Here is a 21,504-nt window from a genome sequence, read left to right on the forward strand (position 1 = left end):
TCAGACCCGAGGTTCTCCACAAGGCGGTTCAAGTTCAGTCAGACAACTTAGCCACAGTTTTCTACCTGAACAAACAAGGAGGAACACGGAGCCCCTCTATGCAGGAGGAGTGTGCCCGCATCATGCTCTGGGCGGAGGAGAACCTTCTTTCCCTGACGGCCACACACATCAGAGGTGTGGACAATGTAAGAGCGGATTGGCTCAGCAGAAACTCGATCTTGCCGGGGGAGTGGGAGCTGAACCCTCTGGTTTTCAGGAAGATCACCTCCAAGTGGGGCTTGCCCGAATTGGATGCTATGGCGAACTCCCAGAACAAGAAGCTTCCCCAGTTTTGCTCCCTTTCCAGTATGGGGGACCCGCTAGCGATAGATGCTCTATCGATAAGCTGGAAGAATCTTTTCGTTTACATCTTTCCCCCGATTCCATTGATCCCGAAGGTGTTGCAGAAGATTTGGAACGAGAAAGTGAGGGCAGTAGTAATCCTACCATTCTGGCCCAGGAGGGCATGGTTTCCACTAGCCTTGAATATGGCAAGGAACCAGGTCTGGAAATTACCCATCCAGAAGGACCTTCTTCTCCAATCAGGGGTGCTCCATCCGGACCTCGAGAAACTCCAGCTTACGGCATGGAATTTGAACTCAGATCCTTGACGGCTCAAGGCCTATCGCAGGAGGTTATAGCTACCCTCCTAGCTTCTAGGAAGCCCGCTACCTTGAAAGTCTACAGTAGAGTGTGGTCCCTCTACTCGGCATGGTGCGCCAGGACTTCATCTTCTCCTGAGCAAGTAGCATCTCTCTTACAGTTTTTACAGGAGGGCTTCCAAAAGGGTCTAAAGCCAAACACTCTGAGGGTCCAGCTGACTGCCATTAACTCCTGCCTGAATGGAATATTTTCAAAAACACCCCTTGTCAGCAGGTTTTTCAAAGCAATTAATAAAATAAGACCAGCCTTCCATAAACCGTTACCAGCCTGGAGCTTGCCCTTAGTGCTAAAGAGGTTAACATCACCTCCCTTCGAGCCTCTGGAGAGTTCATCCTTAAGGTTCCTTACTTTCAAATGTTCCTTTCTGGTAGCAATTACGTCCGCCAGAAGAATAAGTGAGCTTCAGGCCCTGTCGTCCAAGGAACCCTATCTCAGGCTGCTTTCGGATGCAGTAATTCTAAGAACTATACCGGGTTTCCTTCCCAAGGTTTCCACCTCCTCGAATATCAATCAGGAAATTGTTTTGCCTGTGTTCAAAGATGGTTCTGAAAATGGCCTACACCTCTTGGATGTTAAAAGAATTATCTCGGCTTACTTGCAGAGAACCTCAGAGTTCAGACAGTCTGAGGCTCTGTTCCTGCAATTCCAAGGGCCAAACAAGGGGAAAAAAGCAAGTAAATTTTCGCTGGCGAGGTGGATAAGAGACACTATCAAACACTGTTACCTTTTAGAAGGCAAGGATTCCCCTCTTCTCCTAAGAGCTCACTCTACAAGAGCTACAGCTGCGTCCTGGGCCGAGAGGTATCATGTTCCAATGGACCAGATCTGTAAGGCGGCGACATGGGCTTCACCGAACACCTTCATAAAGCACTACAGAATCGATGTAGTATCGTCCGAGGAATCAGCCTTTGGCTCGAGAGTGCTTCAGGGTGCCTTAAACCATTGATCTCCCCCCCTTTTTCTTTTTTGCACTGCTTTGCAAATCCCATTGTGTGCCGCCGTAGGACGACCAGGAATAGGAAAATTTATTCTTACCTGAAATTTTCTTTTCCTGTAGTCCGTAGGCGGCACAGGTTTTCCCTCCCATTAAAATTACTCTATTGCTGCATAAAATACGTGTGTCTGTGTTCTTGGGGGCGGTTTATAGGCTCAGGACAGGTGGACTCACTGCAGTTAATTAATTGATTTAACTTGTCTCACTGCTAGTTTAGTTCTTTCTTCCTTTAGGGGTTAGAAGAAAGCTTAACCCATTGTGTGCCGCCTACGGACTACAGGAAAAGAAAATTTCAGGTAAGAATAAATTTTCCTAATATATAACAGAATTGAGAACCCAACCAATGAAAACACGTGATCTAAAAAGAAAACAGGTGGATACAAGGGGGAAGGAGGACGTTTTGAAGCAGAAATTGTAAAAACATTTTATATCAGTGGGAGACTTTGGGTACATTAACTGGTAGAAGGTTAAGTGTATTGTCAAGTGTACAGATTTTAAACCTTTTCAAGGAGGAACTTATATCTCCTAAGTCCCCATTCACACCTAGGCGTTTTGTCGCCTGTAGTGCTGCCGCCAGAGGGCTGGAAACACATTCCCCTCTATGGAGATGGTTCACATCTCCACACCGTACGCCGTACGCCTGCTGCCTGCCGCCTGAAAAAAGGTCCCGGACCTTTTTTTCAGGCGGCTTTCGGCGTTCAGGAACCAGCTCCATAGAGGGGCACATCCTAGGGGCACATCTAGGTGGATAATCGCGGCGTTTTGTCGCCGCAAATCGCGGTACAAAACGCCGCTATTTGCCGCCGCAATTTGCGGGACAAAACGCCGCGATTTCGTCCGCCTAGATGTGAATGAAGCCGTCTCTGCTCTGTCAAAACAGCCAAGTTGTCATGTACCATAGGTGTATACATTGCCGATGTTGTGTCAAAACAGCCAAGTCGTCGAAATCTGATGGTGGAGAATAACTGGAAGTGACCTTGTTGGAGATTTCAACAAGTTTGACAGAACACCGGCAATAAGGCTTTCAGAGGCTTTGTTTACATCTGAAGGACTACTCATAGGCCTTCAGGAGGACTGAGGATGTTTTGAAGCAGAAATTGTAAAAAACATATTCTATATCAGTAGGAAACTTTTGGGTACATTAACTGGTAGGAGGTTACGTGTATTATCATGTGTATAGCCTGTCTGTGAATATCTGAAGACATATGAAACCAAATTTCAAAAAGAGGGCAAGACAAGAGAAATCCTGAAAGCAACAATGATATATGGTGAATCAGAATTAGTATCGTTACACTTTTCTAACTTGTTTGTAGTAATTTGCCTGAAAATGCTACAAATTGGCAAAAATCTGAACCTTTATCTGAAAACATTGGAAGTCAATAAACACATTTGTCAGATGGGTTGTTAAGTAGCCTAGAAGAATGCCAAAGACCTGTATGTGGCTTCTACGTGGTCTGTGGTAATTTAAAGGTTTTCAACAGTCCCACCTGTCCAATCTCTGATTGGCTACTTTGCTGATTGTATGCCATGGCCAATCAGCAGCCTTTCCCGTGTTCTGTCAAAACAGCCAACTCGTTGAAATCTCCAACAACTTCACTTTCGGTGACTCTAGCATACGTAATTGGAAATTTGGACAAGTTTGCTGTTTTGACACAACACTGGCAGTGCATACACAACAGTACGCGATATAATGAGCGGATATTGTTAGTCCGCCCACTAGTAACCAACAACATGGCTGCCTACAATGCGACAATACATTTTTCCTCCTTAGCTTCTGCTCTGTCAAAACAGCCAAGTTGTCATGTACTGTAGTGTATACGTTGCCAGTGTTGTGTTAAAACAGCCAAGTCATAAAAATCTCCATTTACTGATACTGGAGAGTAACCGGAAGTGACGTTGTTGGAGATTTCAACAAGTTGGCTATTTTGACAGAACACCGGAAAAAAGGCTATCAATCAGGGGCTTTGTTTACATCTGAAGGCCTACTCATAGGGTTAGAAGAATATAAAAGTAAGCCAATGTTCCCATTACAGCTGCAGCCAAAATGGCAGCTGGAGGAAGGTACTGTTGATGATCTATTTTATCGTAACAGTTCCCTTGACCCCTCTAGTGATGTATGTTAACAGAGTGGAGGGAGAAATCTAATAGAGCAGGGATCTGGAGAAGGGGTGCAAATTGATGAGTATAGCTTGCTTTGTGTGTGTGTGTTTTGAGGAGGGGGACGGGAGGGGTCCACGTGTTGTTAAGTCACTTATTTGTTTTCATTCACCGTTGGATTGTGTGTGGACAGCATTGATTCACAGAAGACAGCACTGGATTAATGGATTTTGCCTGATATATACATGTGTTATACGTTTTGTACCCACTAGAGGTCACTGGTTGCACATACCACTTTCATTGTGACGTTTATAAAATAAGAAATATGGGCCAGATTCACAGAGCAGATACGACGACGTATCTCCTGATACGCCGTCGTATCTGTTGTTCTATCTATGCGACTGATTCATAGAATCAGTTACGCATAGATAGCCAGAAGATCCGACAGGTGTAATTGTTTTACACTGTCGGATCTTAGGATGCAATACCGCGGCCGTCGCTGGGGGGAGTTTGCATCGTAATACAGCGTCGGGTATGCAAATTAGGAGTTACAGCGATCCACAAAGATTTTTCCCGTCGTGTGTCTTGTCAGTACATTTCAGCTAGGTTGGCAACACTGGTGCAATGCATACAGTAGCTGCTATGGAGTAGGTGTCAGGGAGCCATGAGACAGTGGGGTTGATTTACTAAAGACAAACAGACTGTGCATTTTGTAAAACGCAGTTGCATTCTGCAAGAGCAGTGGCTCCAGAGCTTAGTAAATGAGCAGGAGCTCTGCTGACTTCCAATCACGTGCAAGCAAAAATGCTGTTTTTTTTTATTTTCCTTGCAAGTGATTGGGTATTCTTTACAAAGTGAAGCTTTACCTAATTTACTAAGCTCTGGGGCAACTGCACTTGTAGATTGAAACTTGACTTTTCAAAAGTTCACAATCTATTTGTCTTTAGTAAATCAACAGTACTGTCTTTCCGATATCTACTATCCTAAAATGAGGAATGAATCCTTTCTTTTCAGAATTTATGATGGGAAAAACACATGTAGACACATTTGTCCTAAGAAGGCTCTACTGTGCTTAAAGGGATATTAAAGTCTTGTTTTTTTTTTCGGCTTAAAAATAATAAACATGCCATACTTACCTGCTCTTACTCCTCCCTCCTGCCGAGTGCCCCACAGCAAGTAGCTTTCTATGGGGGCACCTGAGCCAAGTCACTGCTCTGTGTGTCTATACAGGCACAAAGCCGTGACTTGGCCCCTCCTCCTCTCTCTCCTCATTGGCTCACTGACTTTGATTGACAGCAGTGGGAGTCAATGGTGCCGCTTCTGTGTCTCAGCCAATCAGGAGAGAGAGTCAAGGACAACTGAGGCTCTCGACCAACATTGATGGATCGAGATGGGACTCAGGTAAGTATTAAGGGGCTAAGGGAGGCAGCTGCACACAGAAGGTTTTTTTATCATAATGCATAGAATGCATTAAGATAGAAAAAAAAAACTTCTGCCTTTAGAGCCACTTTAATATTGGTTAAGTGGAGAGGTTTGGGTTCTATTCACATAGCCCACCAAGCCTTTTCAGTTATTGTTTCTAAAATATATCAAAATAATTTTACATCCACGTAGTGAAAAAATGCCATGAGTGCTTGTGACTTTTTATATAAATCAGTGAGATCGTATTTACTTTGAATGCTATGAATTCATGAACAGATCAAAGAATTAACAGAACCCCAGGTATATTCATTTTTCTTACCTTGAATTTCTGGGTATTTAATCATGATCAGGAGGCTCCATCTTAGCGTAGTGGATGTAGTTTCCATTCCAGCACCAAACAGTTGGGCCACCAGGGCAATTAGGTTGTCATCATGATAATACAGTGTCGATTCTGGCTTTCCCTGAATAATGGAACAAGATATATATGTGAGCATTTATTCCCATTTTCCTTCATCAGTTGCATGTACATTAAAGCCCAACTCCAGGCTCATTGCCCCTACTCCTCCAAAAGACTCCACATGCTGTATTTTATGCTTTTTAATATTAAACTTATCTCTTCTCGAAGTCTTCAGTTCAGTTACGTAAAGCCACCGAGTCATCGTCCTTTCTTTTCTATTTTAGGTGTTCTTCAGTGATGCAGGGAGCGATACTAATGTGATGACATCAGCATTGATCTCACACCATTACATAATGAATGCAGGGTGCCATACCCATGACACATTGCACACGCAGTATATTTTTAGTATTCCAGGTTGAATGACACTGGGTGTCGGGGGGATTGGGGAATGCAGGGGGGACCGCTGGAGCGTATTACACCTTACACTTACCTGATATTGTCAGAACATCTTTTTTCAACTTGAGATACATTGCTCGGCTGCGTCCTATGCTATCATACGCTGTAGCTGAAAAGCTGATCCATTCAGTAGGTGCCGCCGATTTTGTGTCAATCTCGCCTCTGCTAGCGGCGAGATTGACCACCAGCGATCCCAGCGAAGAGCTATGTCGCTCCTCCCGCTTGCCGCCCCCAATGGATTCCTATGGATGCGCGGCATCTCGTGGGGGCAGCAAGCGCGAGCGAGAAGCACAGCCTCCCGCGGCGATATTCAACGTGATCCCATCGCGCTGGGTATACAAAATCGGAGGCACCGACTGTACATTTTTTGTTCTCCCGACTTGACTACTGCAATGCTCTACTGGTGTACCTAAATCCACTATTGATCGACTTCAAAATGTTCAAAATTCTGCAGCCAGAATCCTGACTAGGTACAAGTAATCAAATTACTCCTATCCTGGAATCTTTGCACTGGCTACCCATAAGGTTTACATAGACTTTAAGATCCTCTTGCTCACCTATAAGGCTCATCATGGCTTAGCACCCCCATTTTCAACCGAACACCTCCACCTCGTTACCTTTGCTCCTCAAATTCTGGTTTGCTTCTCCTGCTATGCTCCAAAACTCTGGAATTCACTTCCAAAGAACATCAGAGAGTCATCTTCTTTAAACTAATTCAAATCAAATCTAAAAACATTTTTCTTTAGTCAAGCTTTCATTTATTTGTCCCTTTTTCCTTTATATTATCCTGTGTATTTCTTGTAAAGCACTTTGAGAAGCCACGTTTAAGGTGCTACTGTGTATAAAATAACGTTTATTATTATTACACCCTAAACATGGGTTTAATGTGTAACATGCTGCAAAAGGTGAACTTATGCTTTAACCACTGGACAACTGGGCACTTAAACCCCCTTAATAACCAGACCAATGTTTGGCTTTTGGTGCTCTCACAACTTGAATGACAATTACTCAGTCATATAACACTGTGCCCAAATGAAATTTGTGTCCTTTTTTTCACACAAATAGAGCTTTCTTTTGGTGGTATTAAATCACGTTGGGTTTTTTATTTTTTGCGCTATAAAAAAAAATGTTTCTTTGTTTCTGTTATAAAATTTAGCAAATTAGTAATTTTTCTTCATAAATTTTGGGCAAAATTTATACTGCTACATATCTTTGGTAGAAATAAGTACAACTCGGTGAATATTATTTGGTCTTTGTGAAAGTTTTAGAGTCCACAAGCTACAGTAGGTGTTTGTGATATTGTGCTTCTAGCACGACAGCGTCGCGCTGATACTCGGCGACATGGTGCCGAGATCTCGCCGACATCTTGCACTCACTGGAATAGTGACAGCACATCCCAGCAAGCGCGTCATAGAAGCGACGGGAGATCCGACTTGGATTCCCGCCAATTCTACACGTGTGCGGCGTTTGCTATGAATCCTGAGGGGGAAGTCCCCGCCGGATTTTAAATAAAAATCCGGCATGGGTCCCCCCCCTCAGGAGCATACCGGGCCCTTAGGTCTGTTATGGGTTGTAAGGAGAGCCCCCCCCTACGCCGAAAAAAACGGCGTAGGGGGTCCCCCTACGATCCATACCAGACCCGTATCCAAAGCACGCTACCCGGCCAGCCAGGAAGGGAGTGGGGAAGAGCGAGCGCCCCCCCCCTCCTGAGCCGTACCAGGCTGCATGCCCTCAACATGGGGGGGTTGGGTGCTCTGGGGCAGGGGGGCGCACTGCGGCCCCCCCCACCTCAGAGCACCCTGTCCCCATGTTGATGAGGACAGGGCCCCTTCCCGACAACCCTGGCCGTTGGTTGTCGGGGTATGCGGGCGGGAGGCTTATCGGAATCTGGGAGCCCCCTTTAATAAGGGGGCCCCCAGATACCGGCCCCCCACCCTAAGTGAATGAGTATGGGGTACATCGTACCCCTACCCATTCACCTACAAGAAAAGTGGTAAAAACACAAATAAACCACACAGTGTATTAAAATATTTTATTAGTCTGCTCCGGAGGCCGCCCCCTGTCTTCTTTATTAGCTCTTTTACCAGGGGGGGCTTCTTCTTTGACGTCTTCGGGTGGGTGGGGGCCGCCGTCTGGTTCTCTTCCACCGCCGGGGGGGGGGTGGCTTTTAAAAAAGCCCCCACCCCCCCGGCGGGTTTCCTCCGGCGTCTTCGGCGGGGCTCTTCTTCTTCCGCTATCCCGACGGGTCTTCTCCGCTATCCGGGGGGTCTCGCCGCTCTCCGCTGTTGACTCGTCGCACCCCGGTTCTTCGTCTCGCAGTCCGGTCCCTTCTTCCGTGCTGTACATCTTCTTCCGTGCTGTGAGTTCTTCTTCCGCGCTGTGACGTCATGTTCTTCACTTCTCTTCTTCTCCCGATGTTGACTCGCCGGTCCTCCTCGCTGAAATGACGGATGCGCGCCTTGCATCGGACCTATATAGGCCTCACAGTCCCATCATGCTCTGTACCTACCCATGTGATACCTACCGGAAGAAGACGTACAGCACGGAAGAAGGGACCGGACTGCGAGACGAAGAACCGGGGTGCGACGAGTCAACAGCGGAGAGCGGCGAGACCCCCCGGATAGCGGAGAAGACCCGTCGGGATAGCGGAAGAAGAAGAGCCCCGCTGAAGACGCCGGAGGAAACCCGCCGGGGGGGTGGGGGCTTTTTTAAAAGCCACCCCCCCCCCCCGGCGGTGGAAGAGAACCAGACGGCGGCCCCCACCCACCCGAAGACGTCAAAGAAGAAGCCCCCCCTGGTAAAAGAGCTAATAAAGAAGACAGGGGGCGGCCTCCGGAGCAGACTAATAAAATATTTTAATACACTGTGTGGTTTATTTGTGTTTTTACCACTTTTCTTGTAGGTGAATGGGTAGGGGTACGATGTACCCCATACTCATTCACTTAGGGTGGGGGGCCGGTATCTGGGGGCCCCCTTATTAAAGGGGGCTCCCAGATTCCGATAAGCCTCCCGCCCGCATACCCCGACAACCAACGGCAAGGGTTGTCGGGAAGGGGCCCTGTCCTCATCAACATGGGGACAGGGTGCTCTGAGGTGGGGGGGGCCGCAGTGCGCCCCCCTGCCCCAGAGCACCCAACCCCCCCATGTTGAGGGCATGCAGCCTGGTACGGCTCAGGAGGGGGGGGGGCGCTCGCTCGTCCCCACTCCCTTCCTGGCTGGCCGGGTAGCATGCTTTGGATACGGGTCTGGTATGGATCGTAGGGGGACCCCCTACGCCGTTTTTTTCGGCGTAGGGGGGGCTCTCCTTACAACCCATAACAGACCTAAGGGCCCGGTATGCTCCTGAGGGGGGGGACCCATGCCGGATTTTTATTTAAAATCCGGCGGGGACTTCCCCCTCAGGATTCATAGCAAACGCCGCACACGTGTAGAATTGGCGGGAATCCAAGTCGGATCTCCCGTCGCTTCTATGACGGCTCTGTCTCCATCGCGGCAAGCCAGCTCGGCGCTGGCTCCCGCGATGGGGCTCGTAGGTGCTCAATCTCGCCGAGAAAGAGAGCGAGATTGACACAAAATTGGGTTCACCTACTGTATGGTGCCATTATCTGAAAATTGATCACACCTGAAGTACTGACGGCCTATCTCATTTCTTGAGACCCTAACATGCCGGAAAAGTACAAATACCCCCCAAATGACCCCTTTTTGCAAAGAAGACATTCCAAGGTATTTAGAAAAAGGCATGGTGAGTTTTTTGAAGTTGTAATTTTTTCCCACAATTCTTTGCAAAATCGAGATTTTTTTTTTTTTCACAAAATATTCATATTAGAGGTTTATTTCTCAGACACAGCATATGCATACCACAAATTACACCCCAAAACACATTCTACTATTACTCCCGAGTATGGCGATACCACATGTGTGAGACTTTTACACAGTGTGGCCACATACAGAGGCCCAACATGCAGGGAGCACCTTCAGTTGTTCTGGAGCACCCAGGCCAATTCTGAAATTTCTCTCTTACATGTAAAAATCATAATTTATTTGCTTGAAAATTACATAGAACCCCAAAACATTGTATATGTTTTTTTTTAGTAAAGACCCTAGAGAATACAACGGCGGTTTTTGCAAATTTTTTATATTGCACGGTATTTGTGCAGCAATTTTTCAAATGCGTCTAAAAAAAAAACACAGTAAAGTTAACCTAATGTTTTTGCATAATGTGAAAGATGAAGTTACACCGAGTAAATAGATACCTAACATGACACCCTTCAAAATTGCACACGCTCACCAAACTATGCTACTTAAAAATCCCCATAGGCGACGCTTTAATTTTTTTTCTGTTTACATGTTGTGAGTTACAGCGGAGGTCTAGGTCAAAACTATTGCTCATGCTCTAACATTCGCAGCAATAACTCATATGTGTGGTTTGAACACCGTTTTCATATGTGGGTGGGACTTATGTATGCGTTCGCTTCTGTATGTGAGCACACGGGAACAGAGGTGCTTTAAAAAATATATATTTTTTTATTGTTCGTTTTACTTCATTTATTTAGTTTGACACGTTTTTCACCCCAAAAAAAATGTTTCATCACTTTTATTCCTATAATAAGGAATGTAAACATGCCTTGTAATAGGAATATGGCATGACAGGTCCTCGTTACAGTGAGCTATGGAGTCAATAAGACCCCACATCTCACCTCTAGGCTGGGAAGCCTGAAATAATAAAGAAATATCCTGGCTTCGATCATAGCGATGAGTTGGTAAAAGCACCGGAGGGTGGCGGGAGGGGGGCATCCTCTCTCGCCTCCCGTAAGAATGATCAAGCAACAGAACAGCCGCTATGATCATTCTTATGGTGTAGGGAATCGTCGGCTGAAAAAGCTGATATCTGAATGATGCCTGTAGCTGCACCCATCATTCAGATATCCCGCACAAAGTCAAGGATGTCATATGATGGCCGGCGGGAGGGAAGTGGTTAAAACACTTTTTTTAACACAAAGTTGTCCATTTATATAATATTTCTAACACATAGCATGTACATACCAAAAATGACACCCCAAAATAGATTCTCCTACTCCTCCTGAGTTTGGCGATACCACATGTGTGAGACTTCCACAGCCTGGCCACATACAGAGGCCCAGTACAGCCGAGTATGGCAGAGTATGGCTGTGTATTGCAGAGTATGGCTGTGTATTGCAGAGTATGGCTGTGTATGGCTGTGTATGGCTGTGTATGGCTGTGTATGGCAGAGTATGGCAGAGTATGGCAGAGTATTGCAGGGTAGGGCAGGGATGTCTGAGCAGGGATGGATGGATCTCTCCCGCTCTCCTACTGTACCAATCGGTACAGAGAGGGGAGAGAGGAACCGGCATCATGACATGACGCTGGTTTGTTTTTCAAGTGATCGCTCCATCATTTGACTGAGCGATCACGTGGTAAACGGCCGCTAACAGCGGCCATTTACCATGATTCATGAAGCGCCGGGTTCTCTGACACTCCCATTGCACGCCCTAGGGGGCGCACGATTCTGTGAGGACATTATATAACGTCCTCCTAGAGTTAGGGAACCGCCCTGTAGCCATTATTCGGCTATGGGTGGTGATTAAGTGGTTAAGATATGGAGGAGCCAAGATGCTCAAGGCATTCCATTGGAGGTTGGAGGAGTGCTTAACATCCATTCTAGGGTCTAGGGTGCACAGAGTCAAGAGGATTTAAAGCATACTGTCTTTAATAGCAGCATAGAACCCCGGTACTACCATAGGTGGTGGATTAGGAAGTATTTTGGAGGGCGCATTCCATAAAGTAGTGTTTCTGCTTATTCTTTTTAGAATACACCATTGCTGATGCATAGGTGGAAATTTCTCTATTTCAGGAGCAGAGAGTTTTGCCTGGGTAGTGCAGAGTGGACCTAGAATATTTAATTCTAGCTGAAAACATGCAGGTGCCCTTCTGCAATTAATTCCATATCAAAAAATGTCATCCTTACCTCTTGCTGTTTTGCCAGGAAAGCATCAATAAGATTTCTGTGATAATTTACATCAAGGTCTTTCCTCTGCTTGGTAAATGTTTGTCTCATAAAATCATGCAGTTTTTCTGTATTTTCAGCAATTGTGTGGTGGGCTCCTGGTAGAGGATCTATCAACGTAGGGAACATGTCATACAGCTGAAAAAAAAGAGAACATAGCCTTAAAGGGAATGCATAGCACTTTTAAACATTTTTATTATTTATTTATATACACACAAAAGTGAGTACACCCCTCACATTTTTGTAAATATTTTCTTATATCTTTTCATATGACAACACTGAAGAAATTACACTTTGCTACAATGTAAAGTAGTGAGTGTACAGCTTGTACAGTGTAAATTTGCTGTCCCCTCAAAATAACTTAACACACAGCCATTAATGTCTAATCTGCTGGCAACAACAGTGAAAATGTCCAAATCCACGTTTGCTGCTCCACATCAAAGAACAAGAGGAATCGTCCAACAGTCCCCTCTGAGCGGCACTCCTCTGGTCCCGAAGCAAGATGTCCAGTGGGATGTGTCGATATACATCTCCCGAAAGACGCTCTATTGTGACGAAACCGGTCGGGTAAAAGTTTATCTCCTGTCATCTCATTTGGATTGAACCAACGTCCTTGTGTTTGGACCGAGGAAGATTTTACCCATGTAATGGCGTTTCTTAAATAAAGCCGATTTTTAAGGATTTTACACCATTGGCGTTTATCTTTATATCGACACATCCCACTGGACATCTTGTTTTGGGACCGGAGGAGTACCGCTCAGAGGTGACTGCTGGATGATTCCTCTTGTTTTTTGATGTGGAGCAGCAAACGTGGATGGAACATATAAGATATAGAGGCCTTATTTGGTGGTCAATACGCTCTGATCTATATCTCTAGTGGCTTTTTTTAGCCACTCTCTAATTTTTGGCTGACTGGAGTGTAGTGTAGATACTTGACCTTTTATGCTGCGAGACCTATGGAAATATCTATGAATACATGGTCTTTTTACCATCTAAAATTGGTCTAATATCGTGAAAAGTCCAGCCAACTTATTAGGTACCCATCAGGATCTGTAGTTTTCCTTGGCTGACCGCTGATACATTGATACACCCTGTAAGGGGAAGTGTGTGTGACCCTCTGTAATAAAGAATATATGTTGGGAGGTGAGCGGACATTTTTTCCCATTGGTGGAGGTTTACCCATGGAGTCACCTGCATGTTTACCATATTTTGGCAATATTGAAGATATCACACATTGGTGCATTTGATATATAGACTTAGGGCCAGATTCAGGTAGGGAGCGCGTAACTCTGTGCGGGCGTAGCGTATCCTATTTACGCTACGCCTCCGCAACTTTGACAGGCAAGTGCATTATTCACAAAGCACTTGCTTCCGTAAGTTGCGGCAGCGTAGCGTAAATTGGCCGGTGTAAGCCTGCCTAATTCAAATGTGTAAGATGTTGGCGTGTTTTATGTAAAATCATCGTGACCCCACGTAAATGACGCTTTTTACGAACGGCGCATGCACCGTCCGTGAAAGTATTCCAGTGCGCATGCTCCAAATTAACCCGCAAAAAGCCAATGCTTTCGACGTGAACGTAAATTACGCACAGCCCTATTCGCGAACGACTTACGCAAACGACGTAATCGTCGGAAAATTTGACACTGGCCCGACGTCCATACTTAACATTGGCTGCGCCTCATATAGCAGGGGTAACTTTACGCCGGAAAAAGTCTTACGTAAACGACGTATCTGTACTGCGACGGCCGGGCGTACGTTCGTGAATAGGCGTATCTAGCTGATTTACATATTCTAGGCGTAAATCAGCGTACACGCCCCTAGCGGCCAGAGTAAATATGCAGTTAAGATACGACGGCGTAGGAGACTTACGCCGGTCGTATCTTAGTCAAATCTATGCGTAACTGATTCTAAGAATCTGGAGATATGCCGTTGTATCTCCTACCTAAATCTGGTCCTTAATATCAGTGCTGCACTGAATATCACCTGTGAATATTTCATATGTATAACCAGGGCTGGACTGGGACAAAAATTTGGCCCTGGACTTCATCCAGACTGGCCCACTTTGACAGGTCTCTCCCATGGCAGCCGTAAAAATCCTGCACCCCCCCCCTGCCACCCAAGCCCCCTCTCCTCCTTCACTAGCCACTAGCCGTTCTACTTTATTAGAGTAGAACGGCTGGTACTGGTATTCTTATAGGCAGTACCAGTGGGGAAGATAGACATTATTTCACCCGGGGCAAGGAATCAGTTCGGTGCGCTCCCCCTTATGGGACAAGATTAGGCAGAAGTGAGAAACTCCCAGGCCATAGCTGTTGAGTCAGCTGTCTGTCCCCTCCCCCATGCTCCTCTGTCATCCTCCTGCTTCTCTGTTCCACCCAGGTGAGCTCTGCGGGGAGGGAGAGGAGGTGAGCGCTGCGGGAAGGGAGAGACAGAGAAGCAGAGGGGGGCAGTGGTCCCTGTCACTGAAGCCAGCCCACTGAGCCATTGGCCCACCGGTAAACTCCCTGTAGTCCCAATGGCCAGTCCATCCCTGTGTATAACTTGAAGCAAACTCAAAAGCAAAACAAAAAATCTTTCTGGAGGCTAAGATAACATCTGTACTGAAAAGCTAGTAAGATTAGATTACACAGACTGCTAAATGGCTACAAGGAGGAATACTCCTAAACCTCTGTCTCAGTATACATAGGGCATGTAGACAGTAGGCATGCAGGCAGTGCTAGAAATTGTGGTCAGAAACTTGAGTATGCTTTGCAAACTGAGTTTTAATGATGTGCCCGTTGTCTAATGTTTATGGCAAAAAAGGCAAACCTTGGTAAAAGATGATATTTTTGAGGCGTAGAGTTATGATAAATCACTCTATCTATAATAGCAACATTATAATCCAAGACACCTAATGCTAAGGTAAGGTGCTTTACTACAATGTATTTTGTGCTTTCATCCTCATGATACAATACTTTCAACTGGTGTAAGTGACGTCATCTTGACACAAATACAGTATATGAATAGGAAAATAGCTTACCCTGGCCATAGGTGTCCCCATGAGTCTTATATTTTCATTTACAAGGTGCATGAGGTTTAACAAGGTTGGATCGTCGTATTCAAACCTGCTATTTAGCAGCAAGGAAACTATTATGTTAGCTACAGCAGCATTAAGAAGGATCCGATTATCAAAGGGCTTCCCTAAAAATAAAAGTAAAAAAGCAAAATGAACAACATTTATAGGTTATTGCCTATAAAAATTACCTTTGGAGGTAAGGTATCAATTATACCCACGTGTCTATTGTTTGCTGAAGTTTTGCAGGTTAGTTAAGTATTTATATAACTCAAAACTCAAAACTGCCCTATAGTATAAGTTGTGATTTGTTGCTGTTAATTACATGAGTCCCCAGCCTTTTCCTCCTAAGTTCTTACGAATCGTAGAGCACTTTTATCATTTTGGTGATTTCTCAGTTCTGAACATTGTATGTGTTTAGTGTAGTCTAATTGTATACATGTTTTTTTCAGAACAGATAGGACCTTCAATTGGTTGGAAAAAAATTAGACATGAAGGGCCAGATTCACAGAAGAGATACGACGGCGTATCTCCTGATACGCCGTCGTATCTCTGTGTTCCGGCCATCCTAACTATGCGGCTGATTCATAGAATCAGTTACGCATAGATAGCCAGAAGATCCGACAGGTGTAATTGAATTACACTGTCGGATCTTAAGGATGCAATTCTGTCGGCGTAGAATATGCAAATGACTAGTTACGGCGATTCCCGAACGTCCGCGCTGCCCGTCGATCTAACTTTACGTTGTTTCCGTCGAGTTACTCCGCGTAAAATTAGGGCTAATTAACGTCTAAACAAATGACGTCCGTGCAACGTCATTTAGCGCAATGCACGTCGGGTAATTTACCCGACGGAGCATGCACAGTATGTTCGGCGCGGGAATGCGCCTAATTTAAATGGTGCCCGCCCCATTTGAATTGGGCGGGCTTGCGCCGAGCGCATTTACGTTACACGCCGCAAGTTTACAGGTAAGAGTTTTGAGAATCAGGCACTTACGCTGTAAACCTGTGGCGGTGTAACGTAAATCAGATACGTTACGCTGCCGTGGAGCAACGTAATTGTATCTGAATCTGGCCCGATATTTCCTATTTCCTTGTTTGTTTTGGAAATAAAATGAATTTTTACATAATTGGTGTAGCAGAGTCCAGGTGCCATTTTAAACAACACTGGGAAAAACAGCCACTGGCCTTATGCAGTTATGGAAGGTACACCCAGGACTTAAGTGATTAAAGCGGGAGTTCACCCAATTCGTTTTTTTTTTCTCTTTTCCCCTTAGCTTCATGCTCGTTTTGTCTAGGGGAATCAGCTATTTGTTTTAAAATATGAGCCGTACTTACCGTTTTCGAGATGCATCTTCTCCGTCGGCTTCCGGGTATGGGTCTTCGGGAGCGGGCGTTCCTTCTTGATTGACAGTCTTCCGAGAGGCATCCGACGGTCGCATCCATCGCGTCACTCGTAGCCGAAAGAAGCCGAACGTCGGTGCGGCTCTATACTGCGCCTGCGCACCGACGTTCGGCTTCTTTCGGAAAATCGTGACGCGATGGATGCGACCGTCGGAAGCCTCTCGGAAGACTGTCAATCAAGAAGGAACACCCAGTCCCGCAGCCCATACCCGGAAGTGGCGGAGAAGATGCATCTCGTAAACGGTAAGTACAGGTCATATTTTAAAACAGCTAGCCGATTCCCCTAGACAAAACGAACATGAAGCTAAGGGGAAAATGTGTTCTCTATGGGTGAACCTCCACTTTAACAATGACCTTTTAATTTTAGTTTGCGGTCAGACAATATTTTTCTGTGCCTTCAAGTGATTCTATTGGCTCAAGATTTTTGTACCTTCATGCATTCTAGCTCCCTTGAATACTTACCTGAGGCCCATCGCGATCCAGCGATTTTCACAAAAGTTTTGGCTCTCTGGGGACTCTCCTTCTTCATTGGCTGAGACAGCCATTGGCTCCCGCTGCTGTCAATCACATAAAATCAGCCAATGAGAAAAGAGAGGGGGCATGGTCAAGACATGTGTGAATGGACACGCAGAGCAGCAGCTCAGGAGTAAGCCTGCTTAGGTGCACCCACAGCAAACTGTTTGCTGTGGAGGCACTTGGCAGGAGGGTGAAGCCAGGATCTCCAGCAAGGGACCTGAGAAAAGGAGGATCGGGGCTGTTCTGTGCAAAACTATTGCACAAAGCAAGGCTAGTATAACATGCTTGTTATTTAGCAAAAAAAAATGATTTTAATATTACTTTCTGTTTAAGGTTGTTTACAGAACACAATAGCTCATGATTAAATTTAAAGTTTTAGTGAGTCTGCATAAAAAGAAGTGGTTATTAACTATATAAACATAACAAAAACAAACTTAAAGAGGTGTAACCTTAAACTATGTAGAGGGTTCTTTACTGTAAGAGCCTCAAGGATGTGGAATTCCCCTCCACAGGTGGTGGTCTCAGCGGGGAGCATTGATGGTTTCAAGAAACTATTAGATAAGCACCTGAACGACCACAACATACAGGCATATACAATGTAATACTGACATGTAATCACATACATAGGTTAGACTTGGTGGACTTGTTTCTTTTTTCAACCTCACATACTATGTAACTGTGTAACTCAAATATAATTGATACAAAACTATTATAGTTGAAATTTATAAATGCTAGTAAAACAGGTCCATTCTTAGGATTGTATGTAAGTGTCATATTAGTTATCTGGCTTATGTTGTGTACTTCAGTGTTCAATGTAAGTAACATTTTGCTACACAGCCATCTGCAATGGTGCTTAATAGGGAAATGTAAAAAGATTTTATGGACGACCGTCGTAAAAAAAATAAATAAAAAAAAATAGTGTGAGTCCCCTCAAGTTTCATACTAGATCCATATCCAAGTATGAAGTCTGACTGTCCAAAATTATACTATCCATATATACTAGGCCACCTGCACGCAACATGGGAAGGGTACCTTGCCAGGAGATTGTGGGGGTATGTGGGCGAGAGTCTTATTGAAATCTGGAAGCACGCTTTAAAAATAAGGGGGCCCCAGATACCATGCCCTGATCCTAGCCACCCATGTGAATGAGTAAGATGTACAAAACGGTACAGACACCACACATTTTAACAAGTCCTTTATTAAAATATATATATATTAAACCCCCTAAAAATGTAAAAATGTCTCATAATGTAAATACATCATCAATGATGTCATCCAGTGATATGGATCTTCATCAATCATAAAGAACACCACAAAAAAATAAAAAAAACAGCTAAGGGATGAGTTTTATCTGGTGACATCATTAACTGAATGTAGACATGACAAATATTGTCAAAAAAGTGTGGCGCAAACTGTGTCAAAATTGTGTTCCAACATAAGGGAGCCACCAAGAACTTGTATTCAAGGAGTACTAGATGGTTTTGGTTGTGTTTTCTGCACAACTTTTGTGTGTTTTGTATGTTTTTTGATAAGTATACATGTGCAATTTTTATTATATAATAAATATTTTTTGATCCTTTTTACAAAAATTGAGTACCGTTATAGTCCTTATATTTAGTTTGTTAGAGTCCATTATTTTGTACACAAGAATAACATCTTACCTCCGTAGGATCTAAATGTTTGCACTAAGAATTCAGCTTCCTCATTAATCTTGTCTTCTATACCTTTCTTCCCCATTCCATAATCCCGTAGAGTTGATAGAGTGAATCTTCTCATTGCCTTCCAGCTTTCTCCATTGGAAAAGACAATGCCTGACAAAATCAATATATATGAAATTAAGCGACATACTAATTTACATAATGTTTAATAAAGTGCCGTGTTATGATACATTTTCTCACGCAAAAACTTGTGAAACCATACATAGTGTAGAAACAACATGGCGTATCAATTAAATCACTCTGTTTTTGCTCATATTGTGCTAACGATTCTTTGGATACTGTTCACTCAATGTACCGTATATACTCGAGTTTAAGCAAACCCGAAAATAAGCCGAGGCACCTAATTTTACCACAAAAAAAATGGGAAAACGTATTGACTTGAGCATAAAACTAGGGTGTCCATCTGCATGCCTCAATGTGCCTCACTGTGTCCATGTGCATGCCTCACTGTGCCCATGCCTCACTGTGCCCATGACTAGACTGACGTTTAACATGGGAGTCTATGGAAGGGGTGCCCGGATTTGAAAAATTGGTGTTTCTCAGCCGTAGGTCCCCCAGACAACAAACTTTGCACACTTATAGAAGATAAATTGGGCTATATGTGTGCCAAGTTACGGGTCCAGGGGACCTACAACCGGTCGGTACCAGGTCTCCAAATTCACCAGAGAAATTACCATTTAACATGGGAGTCTATGGAAAGGGTGCCCGGCTTTGAAAGATATCCCTGTTTCTATCTATGCGACTGATTCATAGAATCAGTTACGCATAGATATCCCTAAGATCCGACAGGTGTAATAGTTTTACACTGTCGGATCTTAGGATGCAGTACCGCGGCCGCCGCTGGGGGGAGTTTGCGTCGTAAACCAGCATAGGGTATGTAAATTAGGAGTTACGGCCGATCCACGCCGGCTTGGTGAATCAGGCACTTGCGATGAAAAATGGCGGCGGTGTAACTTATCTAGGATAAGTTACGCCGCCGCGATTCTACATGAATCTGGCCCAATGTACCTTTGTCCTATTACTAAAATTTGGATATTGTGAAGGCAATATGGACTTTCATGGTACGGTATAGACTTACAAAATATAAATGTATTATACAAAAATATACATCATAAAAACCATAAATAAGTATATGCTAGACACCAGATGCTGCTATATGTGGAGCATTCACTTTTCTAACGCAAATTGGAAAAAGATAGATATACACAGTAGTTCCGCCCTTTAATTTAGATTTAGCTTGGCTTGCATTGGAGAAATTTCAGGTTATGAGATCCATACACAGTGGTGCTTTAAAAAAAAGCACCACTGAAGCATCATCGACGCATCAGGAAGCATCATTGAAGCACCACTGAAGCATCATCGAAGCAACACTGAAGCATCATCAAAGCACCACTGAAGCATCATCGAAGTACCATTAAAGCATCATTGAAGCACCACCGAAGCACCAAAAACACATAAAAAAAGCATGTTTAAGTGGAAGATGCTTAATGTGTGGTTGAAGTTGAAGCAGGTGCAAATGAGCCTTAAGACAAAATTCCTTTTTTAAAGAAAATTTGAAATATTTACCATGATCCTTTTCAATCTTATAAAACAATGGCATTTTTGGTCGGTCAGCAAATTCATCTGCGTGGTTAATTAGAGCTTCTTTTACAGCATCATATCCGCACATAATAACCGTCTTTGACATTCCTAATTGGATGGTGTATACTGGACCATACTGCTTGGACAACTGCAAGAACATCACAGAATAAGAAATTAGGTTAATAAATAAATAAACATATACATTATAAAAAATAAATTGTCAGTAAATGGCTAACCTACATCATTCCAAGTCATGGGGCTTAAATTTTGTTTAAGAACTTCATCAGCGCCACATACGTTTCTGTTTTGAGCTCTACAGACAGTAATAAAAATCTGCCAGAGGTTCTAATTTCTTCCCAAATCCAAAACTGGAAAAAAATCCTCTATCTGAAGTTTTTACTTTAAAGCCCGACTCCAGAAAAGGAAAAAGTCCTCCCTTGAAGCAGGGCTGAGCTTCCACAGGAAAGGTTATTTGTATTTTTTTAATGGATGGTAAAAGGATGTATGTGCTAAAAATGACATAGACATGCATAAGATGGCATGCATTTTTATTCCCAGTAAAGTGCAATATATGTAAACAGTTCACGTCCATGTGATTTATGAATATGTGAACCACCTCCAGGTGCTCCATCACCAAACACACTACCTGCTTAGTGCTTACCTCAAAATATGGACCTATACATCAAAAAGGTCAGTATGCACCTTGCCCTTTAAAGGGGGCACCACAAATATCTTTGGATATTTGAAGGGCACTTCTCTTAGTGAATCAAACTTCAAGGGCTTCAAACCCCATTTTCTTAATTAAAATTGCTCAGAAAAAATAAAAATCCTTCAATGTGCAGTACATTTAAAAAAAATGTACTGCAACAATAAACGTATAACCTCACAATTGGGGTGCACACTAACACAAGAAAAAATAGACAAATTAAATAAAGCATTGCCCCTTAACCATTTGCCGACTGCTAAACGCACTTATACGTCGGCATGGGCAGGCAAAGCAACGTACAGGTACGTTGGTTTGAATCTGCCACCTAGCGTGCACATGGCCGCCGCGAGCAACGTGACCGTGCCCGTGAGACCCGCGGACTCGATGTGCGGAAGAAAGGGGGGGATGTTATTGTGAACAAGGACAGTGATCTTC

The 21,504-nt window shown here is 44.1% G+C and overlaps 1 protein-coding gene across 1 annotated transcript in view; it reads right to left on the bottom strand.

Moving 5' to 3' along the window:
- The window catches only part of LOC120936151 (cytochrome P450 2K6-like), a 47,186-nt gene that overhangs the window by 21,079 nt on the left and 4,603 nt on the right, over positions 1 to 21,504 (bottom strand). Inside the window, exons 3-7 of the mRNA XM_040348297.1 lie at positions 20,349 to 20,511; positions 18,726 to 18,875; positions 15,113 to 15,273; positions 12,055 to 12,231; positions 5,535 to 5,676 (exon numbers count right to left, since the gene is read on the bottom strand). Of these exons, the coding sequence (XP_040204231.1) occupies positions 5,535 to 5,676; positions 12,055 to 12,231; positions 15,113 to 15,273; positions 18,726 to 18,875; positions 20,349 to 20,511 (793 nt within the window). The remainder of the gene's footprint in view (positions 1 to 5,534; positions 5,677 to 12,054; positions 12,232 to 15,112; positions 15,274 to 18,725; positions 18,876 to 20,348; positions 20,512 to 21,504) is intronic.

Source organism: Rana temporaria, chromosome 4 (genome assembly GCF_905171775.1).
Source record: "Rana temporaria chromosome 4, aRanTem1.1, whole genome shotgun sequence".
Classification (NCBI taxonomy): Eukaryota; Metazoa; Chordata; class Amphibia; order Anura; family Ranidae; genus Rana; species Rana temporaria.